Source organism: Euwallacea fornicatus, chromosome 16 (genome assembly GCF_040115645.1).
Source record: "Euwallacea fornicatus isolate EFF26 chromosome 16, ASM4011564v1, whole genome shotgun sequence".
NCBI classification, from domain to species: domain Eukaryota; kingdom Metazoa; phylum Arthropoda; class Insecta; order Coleoptera; family Curculionidae; genus Euwallacea; species Euwallacea fornicatus.
In genome coordinates, this window is record NC_089556.1 from 475,991 (window position 1) to 491,858 (window position 15,868).

The 15,868-nt window shown below is 38.0% G+C and overlaps 2 protein-coding genes across 2 annotated transcripts in view; both read left to right on the forward strand.

Moving 5' to 3' along the window:
- The window catches only part of LOC136344226 (adenylate cyclase type 6), a 117,215-nt gene extending 105,834 nt beyond the window's left edge, over positions 1–11,381 (forward strand). Inside the window, exons 17-28 of the mRNA XM_066291476.1 lie at positions 1,316–1,410; positions 1,469–1,628; positions 2,361–2,458; positions 2,525–2,615; positions 3,042–3,158; positions 3,213–3,344; positions 3,904–4,079; positions 6,589–6,722; positions 6,830–6,939; positions 8,712–8,931; positions 9,740–9,996; positions 10,140–11,381. Of these exons, the coding sequence (XP_066147573.1) occupies positions 1,316–1,410; positions 1,469–1,628; positions 2,361–2,458; positions 2,525–2,615; positions 3,042–3,158; positions 3,213–3,344; positions 3,904–4,079; positions 6,589–6,722; positions 6,830–6,939; positions 8,712–8,931; positions 9,740–9,996; positions 10,140–10,358 (1,809 nt within the window). The 3' untranslated portion in view covers positions 10,359–11,381. The remainder of the gene's footprint in view (positions 1–1,315; positions 1,411–1,468; positions 1,629–2,360; positions 2,459–2,524; positions 2,616–3,041; positions 3,159–3,212; positions 3,345–3,903; positions 4,080–6,588; positions 6,723–6,829; positions 6,940–8,711; positions 8,932–9,739; positions 9,997–10,139) is intronic.
- A 1,710-nt stretch (positions 11,382–13,091) lies between these two features.
- Positions 13,092–15,395, forward strand: Spag1 (Spag1 axonemal dynein assembly factor). Its single transcript, XM_066291464.1, has 5 exons — positions 13,092–13,564; positions 13,647–13,835; positions 13,884–14,181; positions 14,834–15,116; positions 15,175–15,395. Exons 1-5 carry the CDS (start codon positions 13,326–13,328, stop codon positions 15,327–15,329), a joined length of 1,164 nt encoding a protein of 387 aa, XP_066147561.1. The 5' UTR covers positions 13,092–13,325; the 3' UTR covers positions 15,330–15,395.
- Positions 15,396–15,868: the final 473 nt, after the last annotated feature.

Sequence of the window (15,868 nt, forward strand, 5' to 3'; positions counted from 1 at the left end):
CCATAATATTTACTTACTTTGGGTAAATGAGCTGCGAGGATTTATCCTTCGCTTTATAATTTGGCGGGATCAAGATTTCATTAGTACTGTAGCTGCAGTTGCCTGATAAGTCTGAGGATTGTAGAGTGTAGTCAGTAAATGCACAAGCTGAGCATAAAATTTTAAAAATGCTCAAGGAGAATTAAGAGTGTCCCGGAATCATCACAGCCGAACCGGTCTGGACTCCGCTTAGCTCACGAGACCTACGTCATAAGCTCCCTCTCTCCCCTTCAACCGCTCCATTAGGATATTTCGAAATGCGTTCGTTTCCTATTTTTGTATTTTACGAATGATTGTTTATGCGTGAAGGTAAACGTTTTGTCACAACGGCAGAAAGGCCAAGTGATGTGTGATGATAGATGTTGTGCACAGCGTGTTCCTAAATATCACGTACATGTCGAAGGAGGTAGTTATTCACATTGTTTCACGACTAAGAGTTCATAAAAATATAAGTCCGCGAGCAACTCGTAACCTATCTACAGGGTGTTAAAAAAATGAATATCATCGATGAGTTAAAAATGGAATATTGGACGCACGCAAGAAATACCGGGGGTGTACGAAAGAGTACGAACGGCAATGAAAAGAAGGGCGGGTCCGTGTGTAAGGGTTGGAGGAAATTTCTTCAACGGTTGCTGCAACGTAGTTTCCTCGTTAACGCTATCATCATGATTTAGGGGTATGTCGGCGACAATTGTTCACAGGTGGTTCCAAACCCTCAAACTTCTCAAAAATATGAAGATTTCTTTCAATAAATAATTGCTCGCCCGTAACAAATTTCAATTTCATCCGGTGAATTACTGAAAATCGTTTTTTTTGTTTTTTATCGATGACCGATGGAGATACGAAGAAACTGCAAGAGGCCAAACAATTCCCAAACGGAATAGGAAAAAAGTCGTGTTGTGTTTTAGAATGTGTCAGCGGTGCACTGCGAAAATTCGGAGGAAGGAAGGGGCGGCGCGACCTCTGGAAAAGTATCACCCTGTAGAATACGAAAACCGTTCTACATGTCCGATGATGTAAATCTTACGGCGCAAACTACATTTCAATATTTGGCTAAACATTTTAAAAACTGCAGGAGCTATGGAGAGAAACAATGAATATTGCGGAATTTCAACACCCTGACGATAGACGACGAGGCGTTTGCGGGCCTACGCATATGTTAGCTTTTAGCCATGAACAAGCTGAAGAACTACCCCCTTCCGCGTGTGCATGATATTTAGGAACTCCCAGTATACAAAAAAAAATTTTTTTAGTTCTCTCAAACTGTACTTTATAGGGTAGCACACCATATCAAAGTCATTCCATGAATGGCAACGTTGCCAAAGAAATGAGGATAATGGGTCACGGTACTCAGCCTGGACATTCCACGAAGTAATCATTTACAAAACCAAGTTACGCAGGTATTTTACTTTATTTGTGGCTTCTTTAGACCCTTTAGCGAAACCGGCGAATCCAGAGATAAGAATCCGGAAGACGAAGTGAATGAGTACCTGATGAAAGCTATAGATGCGAGAAGCATCGACAGGCTTAGGACTGAGCACTGCAGGACTTTATTGCTTAATTTTAGAGATCCCAATAAGGAGAGAAAGGTGAGCGAGCATTGCGACAAACCGTCAACGATGAAAAATCGAAATTTTATTGTTTAATTCGAAGAGTTGTTGTTGTTGTTGAAATCTCCGGAAAGCGAGAAATTCAAGTAAATAAATAATTATTAGACGCTTACGGCGGTAACTTTCACAAAGTTATTCTAATAATAAGATCGAGCAACTTTTCTATAACAATTTCGAAAAGTTTTGAATAGATTATTGAAGTAGAGATCTGAAACTTCCATTTGTATAAGAAGTTAAATGAAGTTAAAGTTGTTTTTGAGGCGATTTTTTCTTCGATCGGAACAACCCTTTAGTGCCAGATGCGGAGTCTAATGAAGGGAATAAATCTGTTATTACGTAAGAATCGTGTTGATTTTATATCATCAACGGTTTACGTCAGACTTTCCCACAGGTCAAACGCTCTGAGCGTTCAAACATTCAGATCACAAGGGACGACTACTTCTTTACAATAATCTATATTAGGTGCTTCTGCCGGCACATTTGAATAATTTACTAAGATTAAGACCTAACGAAGGCCAGTTTTGCAGGTCGGAATTAAGTCCAAGGTATGTGACACGCCCAACTGACCGAAGCATAAAGTTTCCGTGAAGTTGGGAATAAAGTATCACCGTTGATCCTCTGCCTCACTTCATGAGCAATTTCAACTGAACCCACAAAACTGGCCGAGCGTGAGTTTACAGGGCGATCACAAATCACTTTTTTTTTTTTCAGTACGCTTTAGAAAGGGATCGAATGTTAACCCTCTATTTCGTTTGCTCTACTTTCTGTTTTGCTGCTATAGTCCTAGTGCAGATAGCAATATTTAAAAGGTAACTCAGCGTTTTACGGTATACTAAACGGCCATTTACTTTTGTACAACAACGTCTTGGTTTCAGCAACGAGACTGCTCTGCTGTGTTCAGTTCCTGTAGTGCTGTTACTTATCCTTCTTCCCGTGGTGGTTTACATGGACAACGTCAATATTAGGGTATGTTCTTCTTCGAGACGCCTCTAGTTTACTGTAGAAATGTTCATTATCCGAATGTACTAACACAACGCCTCTGGAGCCGCATTATCGTTTCCTGACGACTTTTCCATTCTAGAGAAGGTCTATCGTTTGGTCTATAAAAAAAACTCATTATCTTAAAAGAAACTCGTGCAATTAACGTAAAAAGTAAAATAGAGAACTTTGGGATGCGGAAAACATATCTCCAGAAAAACAGACCTCGCTACATATCTTTCGATTCTGTGGTCTCGTTCGGAATAACGAACCTCTGTTGGGATTTGGAGGAGGAACTTCGTGTTGACAATATGAAATATTTAAGGAATTTGTTGGTAAACTTCTCTATTGTCTTATTCTTAAATATTAAAATTCGTTAAAATTGTAAAATATCAATCTATTGTCCTTTTTTAGCATTTCCAGAAGAAAATTTTCGCAGTCTCCAGACAAATCCACAAAAACCGAAACATCGCTCAAATTTTTTGCGTTTTCATGTGCGTCTGCATTTACTTTCTTGTAATGTTGCGAAGTGTAAGCCGACCCCCTGAAGCCAAGATTCTAAACAGTAATGCTATTACCTTCCAGCTAGTTTTGCCAGACGATATCCAGTGTCTGAACACGACCTTATTTGAAAAAAACTGTACGAGCTTTTTAGAGGATCCGGGAATTTCGGCTCAGGACTACAACAAAGACTGCAAACCTTATACGCTGGTCGACGTAAGTATTGGCCAAATCCGTAAAATTACGTTACGGTAATGTTCAGATAACGATAGCTATTATTACTTGATTAAATCGTGGAAGCTTCGTTAAATTTCAGCGTTTCCCTTTTCAGTTTCCCCGTTAAATAATTTAGCATCGGCCCTTGTTTGCCTTTTAGGGCGAAGGTTATCTCGAAGCAAAAAACGTTTTCCTCCATTGACTCTTTTCTTCCAGGAATGCTCGAATTAATTTTCCCGATTGTTAGTCCCGTTTCCCAATCAGCGGCGATTTCACATTTAACCGCCGAACCCACACTTGAGACCATATTTTGCAGTTCATACGCCTGCAAATGGTCTGTTCATTCTCCTCGGCACAGCCCGTGAAGGACAACTCTTCCTGGAGTATTTAATTTAAAAAATATATATATATTAATTTAAAAAAAAAAAAAATTAATTTAAAAAAAAAAAAATTTTTAATTTAAAAAAAATTTTTTAAATTTTTTTTTAAAAAATTATAAAAAAAAATTACTTTTTGTTTTAATTTTAATTCTAATTTGCGCACTTGCCGCACATTGCAGAATCTTCTCCTCCTAGTCCTAATTTCAATGATAGCCTGCGCAGTCTACCAGATCATGATTTCCCTCGTGAAGACCATCATTCTGCTGGGCGCGATGGCTGGGTTTCTGGCTGTCTACATGAAGTACACCAAAGAAGTGGACCTAATTTACAAGACGTCCTGCACGCATAAATACAAGTAAGTCATAACTATTTGGAAATTTCCCGAAACGGGGCGCATGCAAAGGAACTCTCCCGAAAATTCTTATTGTCGTTGTATCACGGAGACATGATAAATTAGTAAGTACAATGTCACATTTTAAATCCTCCATTGTGTTTTATGATATTTCACGCCGTATTTCTGAGCTACCCAGAAGTTTGCAAAGGTCTCGGTTCCTTTGTTTCTAACTCAAACAATATATTCCTGTCTTGTGTTTGATATAGGAAATATACGTGACGCAACTAAATTATATTTCCCTTCGCTATTCCCAGGACAGAAAGGGTTAACTAAAGCAAATATTTCTTTTCTTTTTGTATTTGATATTCGAGGATTGAGCCATTGGCAGACGATGTGGCGGTTAGTTCCGCTCGAGGAATGCCTAATCAAGTATTGTGTTATATGCAGTTCCGGGATGATATATCGGATTTATTCCAGTGGATGACTGACTTGAAATCAATATCGAACTGGTGGTTAGTATCCAGATGGTTTATAATACGACGTGGAAATTAATCTACAATTGAAACAATTCCGTTGAGAAAAGGTCGGGGCGTGTATTAATTTCTGCGTGTCTGTCTCGGAAATCCTTTCAGCAATTGCTTGTTCAAATTGATTGTCTTGACGAGGGCTCTCAGCAAGGCCGTAATACGGGGATAGCCCCGGAAGTACCCGACTTGACCCGTGGAGGGCGATATTTTTTTTATTTGTCTACATCACGAAAACCTATCCTCGAAAACTCGTATCTGAAGTCCGAGGTGACCGCTTCGATTTTTTGGGTTGCCCAAGAGGAAATTTGTACTGCCTCTCTCCCTCAAGGAAGAGCAACAAATTATATAAATAAAAAAATATATTGTGTAAACTTATCGCGGCGCTCGAGTGAAGAAATTAGAAAAGAGCGACCGCATTCGGTGAAAAAGAGGGTCAGCTTCCTCAAGGCGTCAAAGCAGTCCACACGCTTCCATCATCGCGATTTCCGAAATCAATCAATATGGTAACGGATTATTTCCTCGCCCACCCCATTCGCCGCATTTAGCCCCCTCAGATTGTTTCCTCTTTCTAAGGTCGAAAAAATGCCTCGATCGAAAGAGATTTGGCAATAATGAAGAGGTGGAGTCCGAGATTGATGCCCATTTTGAAACTTTCCGAGCTTCTTACTAAAAACGGGGAATAAAAGACTCAAAACATCGCCGAGAAAATTGTCAATCTCAAAGGAAACTATATTGAGAAATAACGCAATATTCTCAATTTTTGTTTCTTTAAACGTTCGATCGGGCACTTCTGGGACTGTCCTCGTACATCTTTTAATTGCACGGCTGATACCAAATTGAAGCAGCTGTCCCAGAGTTACCGAACATCCTCTCGCCATTTGTACTGAGACGTTTTATTGCTTTTCCGGACTTACCAATAACTTTTCCTGCTTCATTTTCGTCGGCACAATTCTTTCCACCGCTGAACAGTGCTGGCTGGTGGGCATCCGAGACAGAGCTGCCTTGAATGCTCTGAACTCGTCCCGGAAATTGGTCAGCCTTCGGCTGTGTCCAGAATGGCCGAGCCGAAGCCTGCTTCTGACTTCCTCCTTTTTTCCCCTTTCTATCCAGGCTCCGTCCACTTTTGCGTATGTTTTCGGAGACGCGCGACACGTTGCCCTTGCACCTTTACGCACGCGTGCCTCATGGGAGTCATAAGTGGCGCGCACCGAACCACATTTTCAAAGCTGCATTGTGGAAGTGTGCGTCTCTCCCAGCACTTCAAAGCTAAATATAATAAATTTTTTTTTAGGATATGTTGCCGTCACTAGTGCTTTTAAACAGGCTACAAACTCACATTTTGTTTTATTACCCGTTTTCGTGAAACTCCCAAATTGGCACAAATATTTTACCTCAGCGTCAAATTGGATTTTAGGGCGAAATCTGGAAACTTACTAACATTTTTAAGGGAAGTGGGGCATGTAAAAAAGTATATCCTTAAATCATTGCCAAAATAAAACGGGCGTCCCTTTCTTTCGCTTCAACTTTTGCCATCGTCCTAAAGGCATATCCATTATCGACGGCGACCTGGGATTTGATATTAGATCCATTTATCTGCAATGTTTGACCATTATAGGGGAAAACATTTAGATTTCCTGTTCCAGGGAGCTTTGGTCCAAATAAATAACGAATCCGTCTTTTCACAAGTAGGTTGCTCCGATTTGATACTGTAACTGGTGTTTTCCAAAAGAGCCCGGCAACGTTCCCCACCGACTCTCAATCTCCAGCCAGACCCGTTAATTTTTTTGGAAAAAGCATGTGGCTAGAGCGTTAGCTTGGATCATCCGCGGCCTCTATGGAGGGAAATTTAGTGTACGCGACGGGGAATAAAATTGTCGGAAAAATCATCAACTAAACGTGTTTTCAGAGCTTCATTGATCTTCATTACGCGGTGTAGTGACGTAATAAACTTTATTTTTTAAAAATCATATTAAGCTCCGTCAAAACTTATTTTGGTATTTCAGTGCAGATGACACGCTCACTCAACACTACATGAATATCGTAATTTTGGCTGGATTTGTCATAGCCTTAATCCTCCACGGGCAGCAGACGGAGGCGACCTACAGGTTGGATTTCGTTTGGAAGTTGCAGGCGACAGGTAATTGCCAATTATAATAACTTTCGCGAAGTTTTTCGTAACCACAATGTCCCGGTAAAAAACATTTAATGTAATCTTCTACATTGAAATACTACAACTCGTTACAGAGGAGAAAGAAGATATGGAACACCTGGAGGCATACAACCGAAAATTATTAGCCAATATTTTACCAGTCCATGTCGCAGAACATTTCCTGAATACGGACAAAAATAATGATGTGAGTAATTTGTTATGATTTCCTTTCCATCCAGCTGTAATTAATGGCTCCAGAAGATTTTTTGTGATAAATTTCAGTTTGCCCGTATCACATGCGGACGGACCTTTGCGTACATACAAATTTTCTGCTCCCAAACTCAATTTTCCATTAATTATTGATATTGTTCAGCTATCAACTCAACTAAATTCTAAAATAGTGTTGACATTACATTAAATCTAAATTAATAAATTCGTTAAAAGCCATAATATAACAAAGTACGTGCTTTTACGTGGTCAAGAGTTGGGATAATTAATTAATTCGTCGCCCGCTACAAAGCGAGCTTCCAGCCTGCTAATTGAACTGACCATTAGGAGACACGGGATCGGCGATTATGTTAAAGAGGGATCATCATTTCTTTTATATTAGCTCTCGTAAATGTTTTGGCTTTTTTGAGAGAGCTTTTCCCAGGAAGCGCAGATCAATTTTTTGCAGCGATCGCTGCGCTTCTTTTTCAAGCTCGGGCATTGTTTTTTCCGTCTTTGACATCTTCCTAATGCAAACAGTTCGGGGGGGGGGCTCACGCACCTTCCCCTTTTGTTCGCGACGCTAATCACCGTCGTTCTTTTCACGTACGCGATGTGCACCGTTGCTGTCCACCCTCGGATTATTTACTTCCGCTCCATTGTCCGAAGGACACGCCGGAACTTCAGCCTCTTCAACACTCGTCGAGTTTATTGAATTTTTTTGAATATTCTGTCCTCCCATTCGTGATTATTGAATCCGAACGCAATGCGATCACGCAAGCGTTCCCTTCAGACCGTACTGCTGAAATCACAATTTCCTGCTAAACGCAGTAATTTATTTATGAATTCGCTCATAAGGTTCCACTTGGTCCCAGAAACAACTGGCGAAGTTTATCGTTTGATAAATTGATCGCTTCGGAAAATAACGTGGATTCTGAAATCGGCACGGACGATGCAAAATGAGGTAAAAAGAGAATACGCAAAGGCCCATCAGATGTTTTATTGAAACTAATTTCACTTCTCTTTTTTCCTCCTGTAAACACAGCACTAGGTATTTCCGTGGGCATTTTATTTTATTACGGCCCTCACAAATGAGTTTAGAATTGATATCTCTCGTCTGATATTGTCGCGAAATTATCTGTGAGAGGCGTCAGAACAGCTTTTTCTAGACCGAGCTTTCGCGTTCTTTAAATGGATGAACGTAGTAACCCTATTGTAAGAGAGAGAGGGAGAGAGAGAAAAAACCTCTGAAAAAAATATGATCTTCACAGATTTCAATTCTACAGTCAACAATTAACAATTTTTTTCAAGCTTCATATGGGAAAAGAAGCGTTAAAATTTCACGCACATCAGCAGTCTCTGTTAAAGCTCGTGAAGGATTGGCTGCAACGAATAAGTCGAAAGTAATAAAAAAAAAATTTTTTAAATTGGCAAGAAAATCCACTTTACGACCATTCCACTGAATCGACGAGTTTTTACCAATTTATTCCACGTGTTGACTTTGATTCATATTCCAGAACCAAATCAAATTTTCTGCTTAACGTTCATTCCCCATCGATTTGTAATAATCAATTACAGCCAGGGGAGTGACTTAACTCACACAATCATTGCACCTATTTATGTACGTTTACATGCTGAAAAAATTCGAACTTAAATTATTTTTCGTAAAAAATGTATTTTCTCTTTGTTTATTTGCAATTTACCAACATAAATATTTATCAAGGTTTCAAATCTCTCTAGAATTACGTCAAATGAAATTGTTCGTTTTAGGAACTGTATCATGAACAATGCGATTTCGTTTGCATCATGTTCGCTTCCATTCCCAACTTCTCAGAATTTTACGTGGAACTAGAAGGAAACAACGAAGGTGTCGAGTGTTTAAGACTGCTCAACGAAATCATTGCTGATTTCGATGAAATGCTCTCTGAGGATCAGTTCAAATACATTGAGAAAATTAAGAGCACCGGAGCGACGTATATGGCGGCATCAGGTGAGTTCTAGTCGGAACAGGCGGAAAAATCACTTTTCTGCTGCTGCAGATTTTGAAGCAGGTACGATTTTCATTAAAAACAAGATTTACACGAAGCGTCTCTGAACCTGGAAGGGTACTGATTTGTCAACTTTTCTCACATAGTGAAAAGAACCCAAATGCGTTGCTTGAATTTTACCGGTCTCAACCTCACCTTAGTGGATCGCGCCTTCAGACGTTCTCTGATAGTTCGGGATCGTATTGATGAGTCCAAGCAAGAGCGATAAACGCTCGGCGTAAAGGACCTCAGTTATTCTCATGTACTGGTAAAGGTGATAACACACAAACCTGCTGCATGAGTTTTGCTGGTTCTTAGTCCTTTCATGAATAAATGTATGATAGGGGACAGTGATGAGATTGATGTGAACTTCAATTGCTCCCCCGAACCGAGAAAAGTACAGCTAAACGTGAAAATAGTTCCGTCCATTGTTTGTTCATCTGTTATGCTAACAAGCTGTGCTATGCTAGCAGCCTTAATACCTTATGCAATTAGTGTACGTTGTACTCAAAAGTAAGCAGCCACCAGCCGAAAGAACGGTATTTGATTTATCGATTTGCCTTTTATTGATTATTTATTCGACCATTAAGTATTTCTGTATTGTGCCATGTTTCTTAATCTACATTGCATATTTCAAAGCGTATCAATGTTTGTTTTTCTTTTCGCATCTCTTATTATTTGTTCCCGTTACTTGTCTCAACTGAAATTGACTGCTTAACGGGGTATTGATGATGATCGATGTCTTTTACGGATTCTACAACAAAATTTCAGGTCTCACTCAAAACACTTGCGATATGCAAGGTTTCCGACACGTCATAGCAATGGCGGACTATGCCCTTCGGCTGAAAGAGCAGCTCCAAGAGGTGAACGAGCATTCTTTCAACAACTTTCGAATTAGGATCGGAATCAACGTGGGGCCAGTAGTCGCGGGAGTGATTGGCGCCAGAAAACCGCAGTACGATATTTGGGGCAACGCCGTAAATGTCGCGTCGCGAATGGACAGCACTGGAGTATTTGATAAAATACAGGTAAGGAGTCCTAAGAACCGAAACGTCCACATTTTACCAAGGGGCTCTCTAGAAATGATGAAATAATTGGTTTTGGTGAAAATTATCTTCCAAGTGATAAAATGTACCGACGATAATTTACGGCTATTTGTGGTGAATTTCAGGTTACCAAAGAAGTATATCAGATTTTAAGCACAAAAGGCTACATGCTTACATGTCGAGGCACCATCGACGTGAAGGGCAAAGGTTCCATGGAAACGTACTTTCTAGAGGGCAAATGTAAACAACTATCTCAACCCCCTACTAATATAACTGTGAACCCCTTGGCTGTCTCCCAATCTAACAATAGTTCGATGTTAGACACAATTTCAGAGCGAATTTAAGAGCTTTTTGTTGATCACTATAGTTTCTCCCTGGTTTGATTGGTTGCTCCGAGCACCTAAGTGTTAAGAGAAGCTAAACTCTGTGCATAGTTCGAATGGGAAAAAACCAATCAAATCTATCAAATCAACTTTTAAAAACTTATATGGAGGTATGATGATCTAAATCTGTTTTTTTAAGTTTTGAACATTTGAAGACACCAATAATAAAACATGGTAGGTATACTGAGGTGTGACCAGATGCACATTAAAATTTTCTGCCCAAGTCATTTCGTATGGTTAAAGTCTTTTGCGAGCGTCCATTAAACTTCTTTTCGTTAACTTTAGACAGCTAAGAGGTATTTGAAGAAGGTTAACATCACCTCGAACTAAAACTTTTCAGGCATAATTTCCTATGTCATACCTCCATGTTCATGTAACAAGAAACAACGGCTTAACAATATATAACTATTTTTATGTAGCCGAACAACGTCCCAAAGGCCCATGTTTCCGTAAGGTTGTGATTTGTGATGGTAGTACAAAGTTAATTGTATTATTACAGTACCTATTATACTATTTTTGTATTATATACATTTTTGTGTAAATAATACAAATTTATTTTGTTATTTTACCTTTTGTTTTGTATTACTTAATGTTTTAATTTGTCTAGAGATGTATGTTTTATTAAGAAAATTTGTTTACAAATTATTGTAGAAAATGTATAGTTTTAGTTTAACTTTATACACTTCTTGTTTTATCTTGTTTTCTTCTTGCTTTCGTAAGTTATTGGCAAAGATTCTGTCCACGATTCCTCCCCCTAACTAATAGTCAAAGTAATCAAAAATAAATTGATGTTATTTTTTTATTATAGGTATAAAAGAAAGTAAAGGGACAAATTTAGAGGCAAAGGTTTATACAAGCCGTTGTTGACTTGTCATTTGATAATACTCTTGTATATATAGATACTTCGTCATCCATCAGTGTTCTTACAGTTTATTTTTGTTTATAGACAGTTTTATAATAAAACTTACAAATAATTTGGGTTGACTTGTGTATAATTCCGGGCATTTTCACATAACCATTAAGAATATTGCTATCAGCAGATGTTATCATCGGAACTCGTGCATTCACCAAAACTTCAAGAAGTAGTAGACAAAAAAGTCAATTAAGTATAATATGTAATTTTATTGTCTACGCAAGAAATTAATTAAATGACTGTCATACAACGAAAAAACACCCCTGTACAGTATTAATAACAACTCCTACATATTCCTCAAATCCCTAGAAGCTTTATGGCGAAACGTAAACCGCATAGATACCTTTTAATAATCAATTTGAATATACCAATCATGATTGAGGAATTCTTGGTTCAATCCTCAGCCCCTTGATTTAAACTTAACAATACTTTGAGTTTAATCTAACCACTTAAAAAATGTTTAAGGCAGTTACTGAGGAAGTCTGGCCATCATTCATGAAAAAAGAAGAGCCTATATAGTGCTGGGCACAACTCATAGCTTTTCACCCTCCCTCGAAGAGTTTCTCCTATCAATGACAAAAAAAATGCCTGCTACTAAATGGGAGTTAAAATCAATCTTAAGAGGAACGTTAAGGAGAGAAATCTTCAATTCACAATCGTTGGTTCCTAAATTCTTCAAAATTGAAGATTTCCTCAGTGAATTATCTGATCGACGTTTGCTAACTTGAACTAATTAGATATTTGAAAGGTTCTGTTTGTAAGATGAATAACTCTTTTTTGGACTCTACTGCAACCGCTTCGGCCTCCATGTGGATGACAAAGTAAACCATTAGCAGCTTTAAATTCTGTTACATTTCTATAAATAATTGTGTTATTTTACGAGTATTTGGTTACTATGTGCGTATTGAGAAATACGATGAAAAAGACCTAAAGATGAACTCTATCTGCGATGCTAATTAGCCATTTCGATGAATGAATGGTATAGGAGCGTGTGCAGACTACACTTTTGGAGTGAATTTTGCAACTCTGTTGGATATTGCCTCAGATTTTTCTTGTAATTAACAATTATTTCATAATTTGCATATGATTAACCAAAGCTATTCCATCGTTAATAAAAGCAAATATCAGAACTTTTATATGATAAAATTATTATGTTATAATCTTGCTCATTATTCTTTGATCAATTTCTCCATTCAGGCACTTTACGTTTAAGCGCCCTTTTACTACTTCATGCTTCACTGTTATATACCTGCATAAATTCACTAAAATACATTTATTACCCAGAAATAGTGTTGATACCCAGGCATGTAGCCATTTATGAATTTATTTTACCTATGTAAATATGGAAAATACCAAAGTAATAAAACTTTGATCGCCTTTGGGCTGCAATTAGGCAGGAAATATACAATCAGACTCTCTTATATGTTTTTTTTTATTATTATTATATAAGAGAACCCACATCAACGCAAATATTATAAGATAAAGTATTGACAAATATATTTGTCTCTTGTTTGTTTGTCTGGACGACCATTAGTAACGCCATTGCAAATTATTTGTTGCCTGTTTGCTGTTTACGCTAACTCTTAAGGCAATTAGGAGAAAATGTTATTCATGGAAATTTTTGAAGATTAAATTCGAATTACAAATACCTTTAGTTGTTGAGCTCCGGCATTAAATATTCAAAACAAGTTATCAGAGAAAAAAATCGGCATGTCCAGATTAATTGGTCAATGAGAGAAATTATAGAGTTTTAGCGAGTCTCGTAAAGCTCGTAGCAAAGCTGGAACGAAATGACATCAAGTAAGTGATATACGAGAGCGGAATGCAAGAAATCTTCGACTATGATAAGTTCATAAAGTTGAGTTTTACAGTATCCAAAATTAAAACATTCCTAATAAGAATAGATCCATCGCATGCTAGGTGACACCAGGAACAAACGAGTAGATACGTTTCCATAGCATCAATCCTGTTATTAAATCAATGTCCTTTTTCATTCCTCTTTTGCCATTCTCTCGATGTCCTCAAAACCAGTCCCCAGCATGTTAAATTTAGATGATTTATCGCAAAGCTACAAAAACGACTCCTACGGGATTAAAAACTTTGGACCTGAAGAGTCTTTGTTAAACAAATACAAAATCCCAATCCAACATTTCGATTTCAAGTATGTGTCCCGGGCAAAAAATCCGAATGAGCTAGAAAAGATTATGGAAGTTTTAATTTCGGGACAGGAGGGATATTACCCTGATTTGCTTAGGTATGTAAACCGTTTTCTATCTCTCGACAACAAAAAAATTCAAGTTTTTGTGGCTGTTTGACAGACTTATTTGGCATTTCAGGGCTACTGAAGACAAACTTCGAAGACTGAAACCAAACAGCAGATTTTTAAGGCGAACTTCTAAAGTTCTGAACAAAAAAGAGTTGGCAGAAAATGAAGTCGAACTCATTTCCGATGATATGCAAAAGTGGGTTTCAGACGTTTCCAGAGACAGCAAAGAGCTGGAGCAAAAAACGACAAAAAATATCCGGTAATAAACAATTTTTTTAAGTTTTATTGCAATTAACTGTTTACTTAGGTGTGAAGTACAAATTCGTCGACACGACTCTCAACCGGAACAATTAAAACTTGTCAAAGACGAAAAACGAATTTCGTCTACGGATTATCGAGCTTGGGATCAGTATGATCCCGACACTGAGTTGTTGAAGCAGGAGTTGGGCGAGGAGAGAATGAAGCAGCAGGCAAAGCAAGCTCAGAAGGCTGCAGAGAAGATGAAACTGGACGCTGGAAATTTCGTTTATGCAGAAACGAGCAGGCAATCTCACGTTACCACAAACGATCTGAATAATACCAATATAAAGAAGCTGAAAACGTCGGTGAGGAAAGTGTATTTTATGCTTCCAAATTCTACCAGTCTTTGTCATTTATTTCTTCAGAATTTCATTTAAACTTTTTATCCCGCGTTTCTGATAAGTCCGTGTAATTTTTTTATCTGGGGCCTGATCAAGTCAATAGTAAAAGGGAAGAGCTAAAGGAGTTCTCAGTTTAAAATCCAAGGCAATCCTATATTCTTCATCTTAAATGCTAGAAGAAGGAGCATAGAACTTTGGGACACTCTGTATAGAATAAGGAAAATCTTTCTTGAGACAATGCCTTAAATATTAATTTTGAATGGCATCTAATCACGTTTTTATAAAAGGGAGAATCTTCTTAAAAGCCAAAGAAGAGGCATCAATTACGCTCCTTTCGTTTTGGCCGCAATCAGTGCGTAGTTTCCTTTAAATTATATTTGACGAATCTCTACAGTTCCTCTATCGTTCTTAAACCCTATTAGGATTCTTTTGAAAAAGAATCTAAGCCAAAAGGACCTATTCTTATTAGGGAGGAGTTGCTCTTTCATATCTCCCTATACGTTTTCTCTTATATTCAGAGACGAAATCATAGATAGAAACGAACTTATGCATAGTGTTATTCGTTATATACTATAAATTCTTAGGCTAATACCATTAAAAAAAATTACGTTTCTAGGTACCTTTGAACCAATATTACACTGAAGTGGAAGCATCATTTACTTCAAACAGGGAACTGGAAAAAGGCAGAGAGTTCTTTACGACTGGTGACTATGAGTTCGCACTCAAATGCTTCACCCAAAGCATCTTATGTAAACCTTCAGTTATAAACCTAAGCAACAGAGCTTTAACCTTCTTAAAATTGAATAAATTTGAGGAAGCTGTCAGCGACTGTGATCACGTATTGGCAATTGACGATAAAGATTTGAACGCTTTGCTACGAAAAGCTCAAGCTCTAGAAGGTATATAAGCTCACAGATGCTGTTGAGTCAACTGGATGAGTCGCTTTTCTCGTTGTAGGTTTGAAGAAATACGAAGAAGCATTGGATTGCGTAGATTTGGTCATAGAGAAAGATCCCAATAATAATGTGGCACAAGAACTAGCGGAACGTGTACGAAAATATTGCCGGAACCTAATGAAAAACACAAGGATGAAGATTATTGAAATTCAGTAGTTGTATTTTAGAGTTTACTGCAATTTCCTATAGACTTAATGTTCGATAATCAGTTTGCAAAATAAACGTAATCAGTTATGTATTAACAAAACAATGTTATTTACAAGTAGATAACTTGGTGCATCAAGCAAACATGAATAAGTCAAAATATTGACATATGGAAGAGAACTTTAATCCTCAGCATCTGCAACGACAATCTGCCCTTTTCATACGCTGGCAATAAAAACCTAACGAGATAAAAAATAGGGCACACATCTGTCCCTGTGTAAGTTTCTTTGTGCGTGGTTCGAACTTGTTTTCTGATGGTATGTTGAGGGATGAAGGTGGGTGGCTAAAGGGCCAAGCTGCACTGGCATCCCGAAAGGCAGATGCAACGTACCTTTGTATTATGTTACCTGGTTCACCTACGTACGCATATGGTACCAAAGTACTGCATAATGATTATTCAAGAAAATTTCATAACTTCAGCTAATCGGAAGAGAAAATATTCATAATGGTGATTTGATCCTAAAGAAATAAGTATAGCTACTTAAACTGCC